Source organism: Ictalurus punctatus, chromosome 9 (assembly GCF_001660625.3).
Source record: "Ictalurus punctatus breed USDA103 chromosome 9, Coco_2.0, whole genome shotgun sequence".
Lineage (NCBI taxonomy): Eukaryota > Metazoa > Chordata > Actinopteri > Siluriformes > Ictaluridae > Ictalurus > Ictalurus punctatus.
The window spans coordinates 21,392,686-21,409,249 of NC_030424.2; the positions used below are offsets into that span (position 1 = coordinate 21,392,686).

A 16,564-nucleotide genomic window follows, 5' to 3' on the forward strand; every position below is an offset into this window, starting at 1 on the left:
GTATCTAAGGGGTGGAGTGAACAGGACTTCCCTCACTTCTCCCCTTCTCTCTGCCCCCTGCTTCTTTTTGGTGCAGGACAGTTTTTTTTCTGCATCCCTGCTTACGTCTGGCTGCCGGAGCACAGAGAGTTCCGCATTCCCGAGTCCTCCCAGCCAGGGATCAGTGTATAAACGTGCTGATGCAACGCTTTCCCCTGTTCAAAATCTACTCGAGACCCCCAGCTGACCTGAAGAAGGCACATCAAGGAAACGCGGGATCTAAGTCAGGTAAGCCGCAAAGTTTAGGAACTTTAGCAGGAAGGAGCAAGGGGAGGAGGAGGAGGAGGATTGGGCTTTTGCACGGCGCCACGCTCACACGGCGCTTCAGCGACAAACTGGACATGTATTATTTTTATTTATTTATTTATTTATTTTAAACCACCCCCATTGTGTGCAATCTCGTTTTGCTGCATTTTACAACGTAGCCTCGTGCAAAAAGAGTGCAAACTAGCCTTCACGGCTTTTCTGTTCTACTCGTATTTTGCCGTATTGTGTGGCGCTGTAGCGCGTTTATGCAAATTCCCCTTTGAGCACATCTCTACTAATTACACACGACCGTGCCTTTTGAATTTTTTTCTGGATTTTTCTCTCCATAGCTAAGTTCAGGAGCCATAGAACAGCGAGAGTAAATAGTACAGAAAGCACGAATGCTAATGACAACGAGACTGACTGACTTATTTCAGTTTTTCGCCTAGGCTCGTGCTGGTTACTTTTCGTGTTATGTAAGACACGCTACATGTTTTACTGACGACCCACTTCCGCTTTGAGACTGACTCACAACACAGGGCGTTACTCTGTAACTTGAAGTAAATGTATCTGTTATATTTACTATGTAAATGACATCTTTTTTTCTTCTTTTTTTATATTTAATATCGTTTTTAACATCTCGCTAATAATGACTCTGTACCATAATTCATGGAGACACTTTATTAATGCTGCTGCAAAAAGCTTGAACCTACCTACTGTTACCTCACAATAAATTATGTCCATTTGGTATTTTAATTTTTTTTTTGCAAACTATGCAAAGTCTTTTGGAGAATAAAGAAGAATAATCTCAATTAGTTAAAAAATAGAAGTAGTTCTGTTTCTGTATATACAACAGTTAGTCTCATATCCTCGTTGAACATCCAGGTCCAGATTTAGTCCTGCTTCACTGTCATAATAACCTCCATTCTTCTGGGAAGGATTTGTACTAGATTTAAAAGTGTGGCTGTGGGGATTTGTACCCAAGAGCATTAGTGATGTCAGGTGTTGGGTGAAGACGTCTGAGGTGCAGTCAGTGTTCCAGTTTATCCCAGAGTTGTTAATTGGGGTGGAGGTCAAGGCTTTGTACAGGCCACTTGAGTTCTTCCACTCCATCCTTCTCAAACCATGTCTTCATGGAGCTCACTTTGTGCACAGGAACATTGCCTTGCTGAAACAGGTTTGGCCTCCTTAGTTCCAGTGATGTGAAATTGTAACGCTACAGCATATAAAGACATCCTATACAATTGCGTGTTTTCAACTTTGTGGCAACAGTTTCAGGAAGGTCCACATATGGGTGTGAGGGTCAGGTGTCTACATACTTTTGGCCATATAGTGTAATTTGTGCTGGAATGCTATTTGTTTATTAAAAGAACAGTCGGCCCTGAAACACTTGAAATATGTTTATATTGAAATATATATTTTTATTCTGGTGTTAATTTGATGGTCAGTGCTGTATTGTCATTATTGTGAGATGTTAGCCGCTGTCTGCCATGCTGATGTCACAGAGCAACATTGCTAGTGCAGTTACACTGACATTTAGTAGGAGAGGGGAAAAAAGTCAGCCATTTGAAACAATTTTAAAACATTTTCCAGTGATGTTTGATGTCATAATGAGAACTCTAACATAGAAGTAGTGGAGACAGGAAACGTTTGACTAAAATTTCCAGAATGCAGTGCAGCTGTATGACACAGTTGTGCTGAATTACGGCAGAGACTTGGCTTGGTGAGTTAGCCATGTAGGAGATGGCAAACAACGGGGTTGACGGTGGTATTAACATGACAGTTGAAGCTTTGGAACCTGTTCTATTTGAGCAGAGTTTACAGATGAGGAGCTGAGAGAGCTAGATAGACTGAAGGACTAAAGTGCTGCTGCATTACTCTTTTTAGGTAAGGCTGAAGTGAGAGTTACAGTTGAGGCCAAAAGTTTACATACGCTTCAGCCCTGCTCACAGTGGCACGATTTTCGCAGCGTGAAAAACGGTCCGTTTAACGCCCCAGTGGCCGTCATAGGGAGTGTTCACACCCAGGCGTAAAACGCGTGGCGTCAAAGCGTCAAGTTTTTTAACGTCGAGGGGCTCGTTTTCATTTTTAGATGCGCAGCATTGACCAATGAGATTCGTGCTTTTGTTCACGTGTCCAGAGCCGCTGAAGTTACATAGAAGTATGACTTCATGGCGCTGATGTACAAAACTGTCTTACCGACGAAGTGAAGCCGAAAAAGAAGAGGAAGAAGATGCAAGAACCCACCATTTTAGTGAGAGTCCATAAGTGACAGACCCGAAATAAAATGCTCACTGCTAATACATCCTTCTGCCTACACACATAAACAAGGTGTCCTTTGAAAGCACCAGATTCAAAATTACCCACTATATAAGTGTATTTATTACGTTGTGGCTATTTTTTTGATGACACTGAAATGCAAGCATATATTCTAAATGATCCATTTAATTCTTTCAGTGTTTCTTTCTACATTAAATAGTATTGTTTGTTTCTTTGCCTCTTCCCTGCAAATGATGATCTGCTGATTGATAGTCCATTGTATTTATTTTGCACCTGGCATATATATGCATAAGTATACTTGACCTCTTATTCAAACAGCTAAGTGCCCCATTATTGCATCATTGTATGATCATATTGACCATAAAAAAAAGATTCCTAGTTAACATGTCATCAATGTGCTTGAACATTAACATTTTTGAGCACAACTATAGTTGCCTTATACCCATCCCCTCCCAAAAAAATTAGATTAAAAAAATAACATAATGTGGGTCTTCCCATAAGTATGTGAATGCTATTGCTGTGACTTTGTTATAATTCAAATCATTACTTATTTAAAAAGAGTATATTGTTTGAAATGAGAACTTTAAGGGTTTAGCTTTAAAGAAGTATTAATTATGCAGTGGCCAAATCACAAAAAGTGCATAAGTGCTTTAGCGAGTTCACACAGATTGTGTGAACGGTGTGTGAATACATAAATACTGGCTCTCTTCTTCTCAGTGATAAGCGGGTGTCAGACACGGAAAGTTGTGCTGTGCCACCTTGTGTAGCAGGGTATTTCTGTTTTTCAATAAGTGCCATCTACTGTTAGGGCGTGAATTTACACTTTGTCGCCCGTGTTTAACATTTAACGCCTAGGTGTGAACACACAAAATCATGGCGAAAAACGGACCGGTGTAAACAGGGCTTTAGGCTAAAAACATTCACATTCAATGTCCACACTCAATACTTTCACTCTGTTGTCTTTAAGCCATTTGTTAACAACAGGTAGCCTATGCTTAGGATTATTTGTCCTGCTAGAAGACCAAATTGTGACTTTATGGCTGATGTCTTGGTAAATGGTCTGCACTTAGCGGTTCCAAAGCACTATACACTGGTTCTCATTCACCCATTCACATACACGCATAGTAGACACCAATGGTAATGCCATGCAAGATCCTAACTTGTCATCGGGAGCAATTTGGGGTTCAGTGTCTTGCCCAAGGACACTTCGGCATGTGGAGTCATGTGGGCCGGGAATCGAACCGCCAACCCTACGATTAGTGGACAACCCGCTGTACCACCTGAGCCACAGCTGCCCAAATGCCCATGTCCTGAGATGTTGCTTCAGTATTTCTAGATAATCCTCCTTCCTCATGATGCCATTCCTTTTCCAGCAAAACACCCCCACAACAAGATGCTGCCACCTCCATATTCACTGTTGGAATGGTGTTCTTTAGGTTAAAAACCTCATCAGTTTTCCTCCATACATAGCACTGATCATTATGGCTAAACAGTTAAATTTGTTTCATTTAACCAGAGAACACTCCTCCAACAGGCTAGGTCTTTGTCCTAGTGATCACCTGCAAACCTCAGACTTGCTTTTTTATTCAAGTTTTTGAGCACGGTGGAGGTAGTGTCATGGTTTAGGCTGCCGTGACTGCTTGTGGAATGAGCTAATGGTAGAGGCAGAATGAATTCAGAAGTCCACAGAAACATTCTGTCTGCCAATTTACAGAGAAGTTCATCCAAGCTAATCTAATCATGCAGCCAAGACAATGACCCAAAGCACACTGCCAAATCAACAAAGGACTTTCAGACTGAAAGAAGCTGTGTTATAAGCCTGGAAAAGCATCCAGAAGAATGCAACTGTTTGGTGATGTCAGTGGGTTTCTGGCTTGATTCAGTTATTGCAAGCAAGGGATATGCAACCAAGTATTAATTGTTATTTACTTTATATACTTTTATTTACTATTCCTCCTTGGTGTGAAGTTGTTTAACACATTTATATGTACATATCAGAAAATCAGAGCTGAAATTCTGAGCTATCATCTCATATTCTTATATCTATGGATCTCAAACTCAAATATATTCATTGTATATCAAAAAACAAACGACTTGGCCTTGCTGTTCCAATACTTTCAGAGGGGACTATATTCACGGAAGTATTCGCTTTAGATCAATCAACATACAGACATATTTGCTTGTTAAATCTATAACACTGATTATATAGTTTGCTGTTTTGAGGAGGTAAATGTGCATCACTCTTCACAGTCAGCTGGCTAGCTAACAGAAGATGAAAACAGGTGTCCATGGGTTTTCCCACCTTGTAGCTTGAATGCATGGTATTCGAGAGCGGTGTTTTCTGACTTCCGAGATAAGTCGCATTCAGTATAATTCCCATTGGCGCCACTATCAGCAGCTAGTCAAACAACACTATGGGTAATGTAGGAAAACCAAAATGAAAATGGACCATCATGCCGATGAAAGATGTCTAACGTCAAAAGTCAAGTCAAGCAAAATTATGCGTGGACAGTATTGAAGATTACAACATTAAGTGGATTTTCCCCTTAAATCTGAGTGATAAAAACAGACAGAGCTATTTACAAAGTAAACGTTAAGGTTTTGCGGTATAGTTGGAACGTTCACGCTGTATTAATATATTTGCTTTTGTTTTGTTTCATATAATTATAGGAGTGTTTATATATAACACTCATAATTATTTGTATGGAATTTTCTTGCTATAAACCCCCACTATTTGGTGCATCATGCTGTGACACTGAGGGTGGTTGATTAACTGAAGTTTCTTGAAGCTATAAAGGTCATTGTCATTATGTACCACTATATGTACCACTAGCATTATATGTACCATTATGTACCACTAGCATTATAGATGTTGTTATGCAATGAGAAGAAGTGTACTTTCATTGCTTACAGATTTTCTTGACCTCATGTTGCCATGCATAAGTTTTCAGAACTGAAACTGATTCTCAGACCTACTGCCTACTTTTTTTTGTACTTTCATTTATTATGAATAACAATGTTTATTTAGTCTTTTTCATATTTTCAAATATAATTTTCACGTTGACTGAGGATAATTTAATCTTAAACCGTCAGATAAACAATCATCCTGAGAACCTTATATTTCTGTGGCCTTTGGAAACATTATATTTACTTATATGTTAGATGGGATGTGACTGTGTGTCAGAATGGAAGAGATTCTGCTGAATAGGTCTATGTAGCTGGAAGAAAAATGTGCTGATCTGGGATATTTTCCCCTTAGATAGCAGTTAATTTTAAGCCACTTGATGGTATCATCCACCATAGCTTGAATGTGAACAGTGTACAGCGGTATAGTGTGGTCTGATCTCACCATGGAACAGGAAAAGTGAATAGGACTGTGGCAGTGTATTGTACAGTCAGAATGGCAAGTTGGTTTCTTTTTTAGCATTTACTCATGTAAATGTAGTTGTTTTCCAGCAGTACTAACTAATAAGAGTTTAAGAGGGATCAAATAAGCCTGTCATTTTAGAGAATACAGTCAATCTGAACTTAATTCTCTTTTTGTTGTTTTCAGAACATGAAAAAACAACAAAAAGATAAAGAAAGAAAAACATGTTTTCAGAGTAAATATTAAATGTTGTTTTTTAATTAAATGCAATTTTAGTGTGTTCTTTTTTGGTTATTTAAAAAAAAATCCATAACTCATAATTAAAAATGAATAATTGCTAAATGCTATTAAATAATTTAAATGCAGCACTATAATATTAAACGATAGGTGGAGTATTAGTTGCATTTATGGAAACCTAATATGTAGAATACACACTAATTGTGTTTATCTGTTTCATGCAAGATTTATTGCAGGTAATGAATATCTGGCACATCACTTTCCGCTGACAAGCATTCCTCTGATTATATCTAGCACACAGAACATGACTTTCATTTTGATTGTCCTCTCACAGACATTTCTGGCTTTGTGACAACACTTTAGGTCAGTTGCTTGTCTTGCTGTTGTGATTTACTCTGTTGCAGACACCCAAACATTTTCCAAATCAGTGATAAAATTTATAGTCTGAGCACACATGCAACAAGTAGTAAGAAGTGTGATGACCCACAACCAATTCAAAAGAAAGCTTTTGGGGGACATGTGGGGGCAACCACAGCAATAGCAATTATTCTCTGTGAACCCAGTTTATGGAGCGGAGTTCTGGCAGGAGAACAGATACTTATATGATGTCAGACAATATCTCTTCTCCAATCTCCAGAATAAAAAAAATATTGTTTCTGCAATAACCTACCGCATGGAACGTGATTGAATGTTTCCTGCATTTAGGAACAATGTGCTGGGATCAGACGCTCTTTGTTGGGGATCTCTCCAAGTGTGAGCATTGCAGGATCATGCACTGTGTGCATTACAGTAAGCAATTGCGAGGGAAGTGGTAGCTCAGTGGTTAAGTTGTTGAACTTCTGATTGGAAGGTCATGAGTTCAAATCCTAGTACCACCAACCTACCACTGCTGGACCCTTGAGCAAGCCCCTTAACATTCAATTGCTCAGCTGGATAAGGGCATCTTCCAAATGCTGTAAGGTACATCATTGCTTGTTTAGAAAGGGTTGTATTGGTTTGTAAATGTAAGCAATAAAACACTTCTGGGCTTGTTAAAGTCATGCAGTGTCCACTAGACATTAGCAGACTGCTTGTGAGGAACATCTTTTGAACAACTTGCCAGTTAATTGGATACATCAGAGTCATAGCTCATAGTGCAAAAATGGAAAGCTATTGTGCTCCCCCAAAATGTCAAATGAAAATGAGTAGGGGGCATCCTACTGGTCTTCCTTACAGTGGAATGGTGGTTTTTGTAGATAGCATTTTCACAGTGATACCTAAACATGCCACCCTCTATCTAATGGTACTGTAGTTTTGCAGTGACCATTTTCAATCAGAATAATATGGACATTTATTTATTTTTTTTTTTTATTTTTTTTTTTTGGTATAACACTTATAGGATGACGGCTATTCTGTCCCGAAACTAGTCATCGCCATTTGTTGAAGCTGCAGGTAAGATGTTCTTTTCCATTGGTTGTCCCTCCATCATTGCCAGTGTTTCAAATGCTGTAAAACAAGTTCTCGGCTTCAGCAAGAAGTGCATTCACTGTCTGAAGGCATGCCCTGGAATTTTCCATATCTTCACCATGAAGTCCCGACATCAACAGTTGATTTTTACACTGGGGACATTTTTCTCTCTGTATCTTGTGTTGAGTGTGCAGACTCCATCTGTGCTAACTCTTCACTGGCATTCTGTGCATTCATGTCATAGGGAAGTGTTACTGCTTCATTGTCAGACATGTTGCTTTTCATGAAAAAGCAAATAAACTAACACACTTGCAGAAGAAACCATCATATTTAGTTAGACAGTAGGCTGAGAATTGCCCTGTAGAGTAACCTCTCGCCATGAAACAATGGATTTAAACTCTCTCCTGATAACATTGCTGTCTGAGAGATATAGGATATGAACGGAAGGTATCACTGCTAAAAAAAAAACAAAACCCAGCCCTTAAATATTGTCCTTGTAGCAAAATATATTGTTCCTGCTGCAGGACACCCAATGCACAACCAGTTTGTTGAGGAACAAAATGTTCAGGACTATTCAGTCATGGGTTTGGATTGTATGGGTTGCCTAGGACAGTGAGAGTGTCCAACAGCAGAGTTTATTTTGAATAAAATATAGGGTATGATTGTAGTCCTTGTAAAAGTAAGCAAAAGGGTCGGAACCAAACAGTCAAAGAATCAGCAGTCAAAACAAGAGGAATAGGCAAAAGGCGTCAATTAGTAAAAATCCAGAAATATCAAAATCCTGAAAAAACAAACAGGATATACAGGCTCATAACTTCAATTAAAAGAAGGCAACAGGTTACAATGAGCTAATGAAAAACTGGGAGCATATAAACAAAGGGATGTAACTGAATACAAATATGTCATTCAGAATGAGCAGATACCAAGTTCTGAACAAATTTGAATACATATATACGCACAGGAAGTGCACTATATAAAGCTCAAAGACAAACAAAGACCATGAATGTGTATCGGTGTGTGATGCATTCACATCATTTCTTCATTCATCTTTAGTAACTGCCTGGTCAGAGTTGTGGTGGTTAAAAGTACTGGTTTGTTTGTATTTGGGAAATAGAAGCAACTAAATTCTAAGGTACAAAAGTAATGGGATTTATCAAAACAGTCCTGTGCAGATCTTTATTTGAGACCAATTACGAACCGTCAGAGCAAGAACTCGCAGAGCATTATGACAGAACATGCTGTCAGAGCAAGAATCCACAGACCATGCTGACAGAGCTGGAATTTCTACTTCTGGGGTTTTCCAGTGTTCCCAGGTGTATTCGTGTATTGTACTTTTAAAAGAATGTTGTTGTTGTTTTTTTAAATCACACTTCGGCTTTAAATAATGATACGGATAGAGTCATTATGTTGCACAATAAACCCTAATAAACAGTGGGTTAATGAGGATCAAGTGAGAGTTCTGGAAGTGGACTAATATTCTGGTGGTGATATTATGAGCACAATTGAGTTTATCCTCACCAAAAAGGACGTTTAGACTGATGAGCTACAGCATCCCTTAATTGCGTTTCAAGAAATGCGATCTCCCAACAGAAAGATTTCAATAGGTTCTTCAAGCAAGTTGGACTATCTGTGCACTTTCGACGCACACTGAAGAATTTACACTATGGGGAATTATTAATCAAGTAGCCTTTGTCTGCATCAATGCTGAAGTGGTGGAATCTGGCACAGACCCACACCAGCAGGATCTGAAATTTCCAGTCTCACGTTCCACCTTTTTTGCACACACGTATTGCACATATGTGCATTGCTGCCATTGAATTTTTTTTTTTTTTTTTTTTAAACCAGTAATGTAAACATTCACTTGGTCAGAGTAACATAATGATAAAAAGCATCTGGGTAGCTGCGTATGTTCAGTCTGTTGTGTTTAAATCAGTTTCAGAGATAATATATTTTTCTCATCTAAGTAAAATCAATTATTCACTACAATCAACAAAAAAAGCAGCTTCTGCCAGTAAATGTTTCGCACGTCGATAATGTCAATGACCTATTAACAGCTTCCTTTATTTTTATTGTTTCACTTTCCTTACAACATTGGTGTTAGGAGCCGAATAACTTCCACATGTGAAGTATTTGTTTTATTTCCAAGGAATTTGTAGTAGAATACACTCTAATCAGCACTGTTCTACCAAACGTGCAATTTTTCCCACCTCGGTCTAAAATCATGCTTTGTTCAATGAATGTGGCTTTCCATAGCAGTTATGTTCTTGTTTAACCTGCATCCAGGTCCTTGGATGCACCTGTCTCTACTAGTGGTAAGTGTTATTGTCATGGTATATACATGTATTTCATTGCATCTTGAAAGATGCTTTCAATAGCAGATCTGTATCTTAATCCAGCTTGTGTCATATTTGATCATATTTTGGGTTGCTCAGTATAGTGCTCAGAGTGCTCTATAGGACTTTCTGGTGAAAATCTAAACAAAGAGAACAGTGTTGTATTCCATTTATTTTTCCAAATTAATCATGCTGTCATCGCTTGAATACATGCTTGTCCTGGCTGGCCCACATGGAGTTTTATTTGGAAACATACACCAAGTTTCAAGGATGGAGATTTGAGTGGGTTTCACTCAGGAAACAGCTCTCCGTAATGGTATCGCTAAGATGGAGCATGTATAGGTGCTTTATACTCATCTTAAGCTACAGTCTCTTCTGAAAGTATTGCAACTGCAAGGCCAATTCTTTTGCTTTTGCTATACACTGAAGACATTTGGGTTTCAGATCAAAAGATGAATATAAGACGATGGATCAGAATTTCAGCTTTCATTTCCTGATATTTACATCTAGATGTGTTAAACAGCTTAGAACATGGCACCTTTGGTGGCACACCACAACATTTTTAAGCAAAAGTATTAGAACAGATAGTCTTAAAGTAAATAGCACTTAATATTTAGTTGCATGTCTCTTGCTTGCAATAACTGCGTAAAGTCAGTGACCAACTGACGTCACCAAATTGGTGTATTCTTCTGGGTTAAGGTCTGGTGATTGATTTGGTCAGTCTAAAACCTTCCACTTTTTTTCCCCCTGATAAATTCCTTTGTTGAGTTGGCAGTGTTTTGGGTTTAAAGCATTCTCTTGCTGCATGAAGTTCCTCCCAATTAGGTTGGAAGAATTTCTCTGTAAATTGGCAGAAACAATGTTTCTGCAGACTTCTGAATTCATTCTGCTGCTACCATCATGAGTAACATCATCAATAAAGATTATTTAGCCTGTTCCAGAAGCAACCCTGCAAGCCCAAGCCATGACACTACCTCCACCATGCATGAGCGATGAGGTCATGTTCGGATCATGAGCAGATCCTTTCTTTCTCAACAGTTTGGCCTTTCCATCACTTTAAGTTAGTCTTGGTTCTAGAACTTTTGTGGCTCATCTTTGTATTTCTTTGTGAATCTGGCCTTCTGTTTCTTACTGCTGATGAGTGATTTTGCATCTTATGGCCTCTATATTTCTGTTCTCGAAATCTTCTTCGAACGGTGGATTGTGATACCTTCACCCCTCCCCTGTGGAGGTTGTTGGTGATGTCACTGACTTGTTTTTGGGTTTTTCTTAACAGTGCTCACAGTGTTTCTCTCATCAACTGATGTTGCTTTCTTCGGCCAACCTGTTTGATGTCTGGTTGTTAGTACACCAGTGGTTTCTTTCTTTTTCAGGACATTCCAGTTTGTTGTATTGGCAACGCCCAATGCTTGTGCGGAGTCTGAATAATTTTCCCTCTTTTCTCATCTTAAAAATGGCTTGCTTTTCTACCATAGACAGCTCTCTGGTCTTCACAGATCTAGATGCAAATATTAGGAAATTATAGTCTCATATTAGTCTTTTGACCTCAAACCTGAATGCCTTCATTGTAAAACAACAGAAATGCCCTTGCTGTTCTAATACTTTTCAGATGAGGATTATATTTAATAGTAGTTTTGTAACTGCAATGCGTGTTCTTTTGATTGATTTATTACTTATTGTGTCTTCTACACAAATGTATTTTAAAAATAAGTGTCCAAATAATTACAACAGAATTTCATGTCTCACAGTTTGTCTGCTCAATAGCAGGTTATGGAGTTGATGTTAAATATGCAGCATATTTTATTACAATATTTTATTTCCCTTGATATGATTTAGCTTATGAACTAATAATAAAGCCCTTTTATAAATTGGATATGGTTTGGTAAAGCAGGCTAAACACTATTGCAAATGTCCTGAAAAAGCAGCGCTTAAGACTCATGGTCTTTCTGCATTCCTTATGTTTTAACAGAAATCATGACTTCTGTGTCTTGCACTTTGTTGTTATCACTGGAAAATCTTAATTGTGTCCACTTTCCTACATGCTTAGAATGTCTTAACATTGGCATTAAACAGTTATGGGTTCTTTTATCGGTTTGAGAAACTGCCATTACGTGGGGAAAAATCCCCTGTAGCTTAGAAATTAGACATTATTCTTCCTTTTTCATTGTCAGGTGCAGAAACCGTTATGTAGCCAGTGTCCACTGCAGACACAAAATGAGCTCTTGAATTCCATCGTAGTCTTCATTTCCAGCCTAGAGTCTTGTTAAAAGTGGGTGTTTCTTTGAAAAAGATTTTTGGAGCAAGCCAGTGGTGGAGGCCGATGACATTGTGCTGTTCCTCTGTGGCCACATTCCAGTGTTCTGACACAGAGAGCGGTGAGCAGGCCGGCGTAAGGGGAAAGCGGGCAGCAGGCGGGCTTTGGCTGGCTCACTCTCTTCTTCTCTCTACGGGATAAAGGGGAATGTGTCTGGGACTACTTTTGTGTGTGCCTTTCAGCCTGACTCTGGAGCGAGTCTTGCCAAAGCTGCTGTAAATGGGAGTATGCTATGGAAGGGTGGAGAGGGAGCTTGTGAAACATATATTGTTTGTGTGGCATGGAGTGGCAGGAAGAAAAAAGGAGCAGGGGAAAGGTAATGGCAAATGACTAATACATGTGCATGTGTGATTTTATTCAGTTATTGACTGGTAATGATGATGGACTGGTTGTTTATAATGTGTTGTGTTTGTGAAGTCTGTGTTTTGTTGAACATGCATGCACTGGGGTTTAGACACGCCACTTTTTCAGTCAAGGATATGTTAAGTTGGGGTGCAATGGTTTAAGAACTCACCCGTATTATTAGAAAAAGGTTGCAAGGAATGCATGTTTACAGTACAACCATACGCTATAAATTAAGGTTGCATCATTCATGTAATCTTTTCTGGATTATTTAACAACCAAGGTTTTACAGAAAGGCCACACTCTGTTTTGCAGCAGTCTGTTTTGTCTCCATAGAGATTAAGTACTTAAGTGAAAATGATCTCCAATTCCTCTCATGGTGTGTGTTCTAGCTGTGGTGAAGGGCGTGTATGCCATGATGCCCGGACAGATCCCTGACCCTTCGGTGACGGCAGGCTCTTTACCCAGCCTGGGCCCGCTGGCTGGGATCTCTGCCACGACGCTCACGGACCAGCTAAAATACGCCGACCTGTGCAGTCTAGGAGCCATGCTGTCTCCGCTGCACCTCCTGGGCAAGCTGAGCAAGCACCATCTTCCTATTAAAGCTGAGGTGAAGCATTAAATTAGTTTGTTTACCAAGTGGACTTAGTGTTAACACAGCAAATTTAGCTTGAAACCACATGATGCATCTGACTGTTGGAACTACTAAATTGTATTAAAATTGTAAGCATTCTAGGGCAATTTTATTTGCAACTCTTACATGAAATGTTAGATTCCTTTATTATTATTTAAATATAGAATATCAGGTTGAAGTTACAAAGAATATTTGATCTGTTGTTGTTCTCTTGAGTATCAGTACTGCACAGTGAATATGTACAAAGTTTATGAATTGCATTTTTATATCTACAAAGAACAATGAGTCCATCTAGTGGGCAGTCAGTAATTACATGACTGAAGTCTGATACAGAAGACACAATGCTCCTCTTTGTCATCTGAATAAAGGCCTAGTCAGAATATCAGACATATGGAAAGAGTTGTTCAGCAATCTCTATTAACTTTGCATCATAGGAGGTAATTGTTCATAGTGCCTGCCCAACTGCATTTAACCAGAAAGCAAAGATAGATTTAAGAACATTCACTTGGTCTTCTGACTCTGTAAATACCCATTGGACCTAATGAACTAATGTAGATGTTGGTACCTCATTTAGAAAGATGAGGAGGAGGAGAGGAGGAAGAGAAGGCGAGAAAAAAACAAAGTGGCAGCAGCACGATGTCGAAACAAAAAGAAAGAGCGAACAGAATATCTACAAAGGGTGGGTTTTCTCATTTAGCCTAAATTATTACAATACAGCACCCTGCATGTCAACAAGTAGACAGTGTATTAGATGTAAACATCAGCACTACAAAATCAATAATCATCCTGAAACTGTGGCCTCAGGAGTCCGAGAGGTTGGAGATGATGAACTCTGAGCTCAAAGCGCAAATCGAGGAGCTGAAGCACGAGCGCCAGCAGCTTATCCTCATGCTTAACCGTCACCGGCCGACGTGCATCGTGAGGACAGACAGCGTGAAAACCCCCGAGAGCGAGGCTAACCCACTCCTGGAACAGCTAGAGTCCAAATGAGGAAAAGTGCAGAGACTCAGAGTGGTGCTTTTCCACACTTACTGTTTACAGGTTAGCTTCCATACAGCTAGCTAGAAGCACTTAGCTCTAAACTCTTGGACGTTTAAGGGTGAATGAGTGAAGCACTCCAACCCATATGCTTGGAGTTTTTGAGCCTTGTGGAACCCTTGTCTCACCCATGCATACATGTCCCAATCAGATTGGGCGATGTGCTGACGGTTACAAGTTTTTAGTACTTTTTTTTTTTTTTTTTTTTTTTTTTTCCCCCTTCTTCTTCCTCCTGTTTGAGGTCATTCTGTGCCTCCGAGTTTTTATCTTAATCCAGCCAGGCTAACAAGACAGTTTGTAACAGATAGCAAAAACAAAATGCACTTCCTCAAGGTATCATGTGAGATCAGTGTTTTGGTCGTGATTTGCCTCATGAAATTGCTTTTTCTTTCATTCTTTCTTTCTTTCTTTCTTTCTTTCTTTTTTTAAGACGCAGGCGTCATGTATGCACATATACAGTATATGGACTGTTTACATCTTGTTCTTATAGTTACCTACAATTTATATATATATTTTTTTTTTCTGATTTTTTTATACTTCATGTACATTACATTATATGGACTGTTATCACTAGATGTGATACATTTTTATATTACTGCTATATAACAGATAGTTATATAACCCCTTTTTCTGTGACTTACTCATTATGTTTAATGGCTGTGAAGAAATGCAAACAATATACACTATGTATTTGGGGAGTATATTCTACAGTCCTTAATTATTAAATCAGTTCCTCTTCAACTGTTTGATACCTTCTGTGCAGTTTAAATTGTTCAACCGTGTTTTTTGTTTAATTTTTTTTCTCTTCAACATATGGTTCAGCATATTCTGATATTATTATGGATGAACTAAAAAGCTATACCAGTTGATGGCCACTTGTACCCTTAACAACCCAAGTATTAAGTAGCTATGGAGAGTTCAGCTTTGAGTTGAAAGCATCAGCTGAAGGATATTGCTAATTTCCCAGAATCTCAAATGTAATTAAAAAAAACTTAAACTAATTTATTCTGAGAGTTTCTGATGCATTTGCACAAATCATACATGGATGAAGACTGTGCATTTGACTATGTGGCAAAGGTAATTATATTTATGCCATGATTCTGGTGCAGTTCTAACAGCATCATGGGAGTGTTGACCTTTTTACAGCAACACAGTAAGAGATGGTATGGAAACAGAAATGATGCACAACTGAACTCAAGGCTGAATTGAGGAATGTATGCGATGCAAGAATCCAACTGAAAAGAATTGTTCATTACGGATTAAGCTGGCATGTGTAACTGCTTTGTACTTAACTTTAGCTCTTGTCTACTTCAGTACCACAGTGGGCCATGCAAAATATCAACCTGCTTTTACTGCCACAACCGCACAGCTGGTGAGTGTGTTCCAGAGCATGCAGAAGAAAATCTACATGGTCATCATACAAAGAACACTACAGATATGGAAATGAATGAACTCCTCTGCACATTTAGAACAAAGAGTTCCTCACGGTGCTTAATGTCTCAAGCTTTCTAAATAAGTTCTTCTTGCAACCTTGCCATACTGTAATATAATTTAAATGTCATCGTTACTCTCAGTGTTGTTATCTGTTCAATGATAATTGTCTGTTAATCTGATAATCTGTCCCTTGGGAACATCTAGTGGTTCACATACCATCTGCATTTGTGGTCATTGTGAGTCATTCCTGCTTTGACTATGAAAACAAGTTAAATATTGCAACCATACTAAACATCATTGCAACCACATGATTTTGTTCAAAGGAAACGATTGACTGATGCAGATCGCTTTACAGAAAAATGTGTTCACACGTAAACCGAGGAGCTGTGACAGGACGTGATCATGATTCTCGAAAGCCTACTAGTTTCTAAAGAATCCTCCTCTGCAGTGGCCAAAAGTTACATCTCTTCATAAGTCACTCCCAGAAGATTGTGTGTTTTAAAATCTAGGAGAGCCACTGTTGCACCATCAGCTGTTTTCACTAAGGATTAAAGCATGACAGGACGTGCTGTTCTAAGAAAACGATCAGTGACAGGTTGGGGTGATCTGGCCCAACATGATGCAATGTACCGTCTTGAAGTTCATTATTTTCCTATAACAGCACATCCTGGTGTGTTTTATTCCTCTTATACCACAGCAGCTTGCTCACAATGCCATTTTTTCATTAATTAAAGAACAACACGTCAGTTTTTTTTATCCGTTCATGTTTATATTTATTGTTGTGTAAAGCTAGTTACTGTTATCATTTACATGACTGGAACTTCAAAGATTTGTTCCCACACCTTATTTTTTTC

At 38.8% G+C, this 16,564-nt stretch overlaps 1 protein-coding gene across 2 annotated transcripts; it reads left to right on the plus strand.

Annotated features, from left to right (window-relative positions):
* Nucleotides 1-61: 61 nt before the first annotated feature.
* jdp2a (Jun dimerization protein 2a) lies at nt 62-15,022 on the plus strand. 2 transcript variants are annotated; one of them, XM_017475307.3, is made up of 4 exons: nt 62-267; nt 12,997-13,214; nt 13,813-13,917; nt 14,043-15,022. In XM_017475307.3, exons 1-4 carry the CDS (start codon nt 180-182, stop codon nt 14,226-14,228), a joined length of 597 nt encoding a protein of 198 aa, XP_017330796.1. In that variant the 5' UTR covers nt 62-179; the 3' UTR covers nt 14,229-15,022. The 2 variants fall into 2 exon arrangements, with proteins under 2 accessions (XP_017330796.1, XP_017330795.1); XM_017475306.3 differs by lacking the exon at nt 62-267 and adding an exon at nt 12,065-12,578.
* Nucleotides 15,023-16,564: the final 1,542 nt, after the last annotated feature.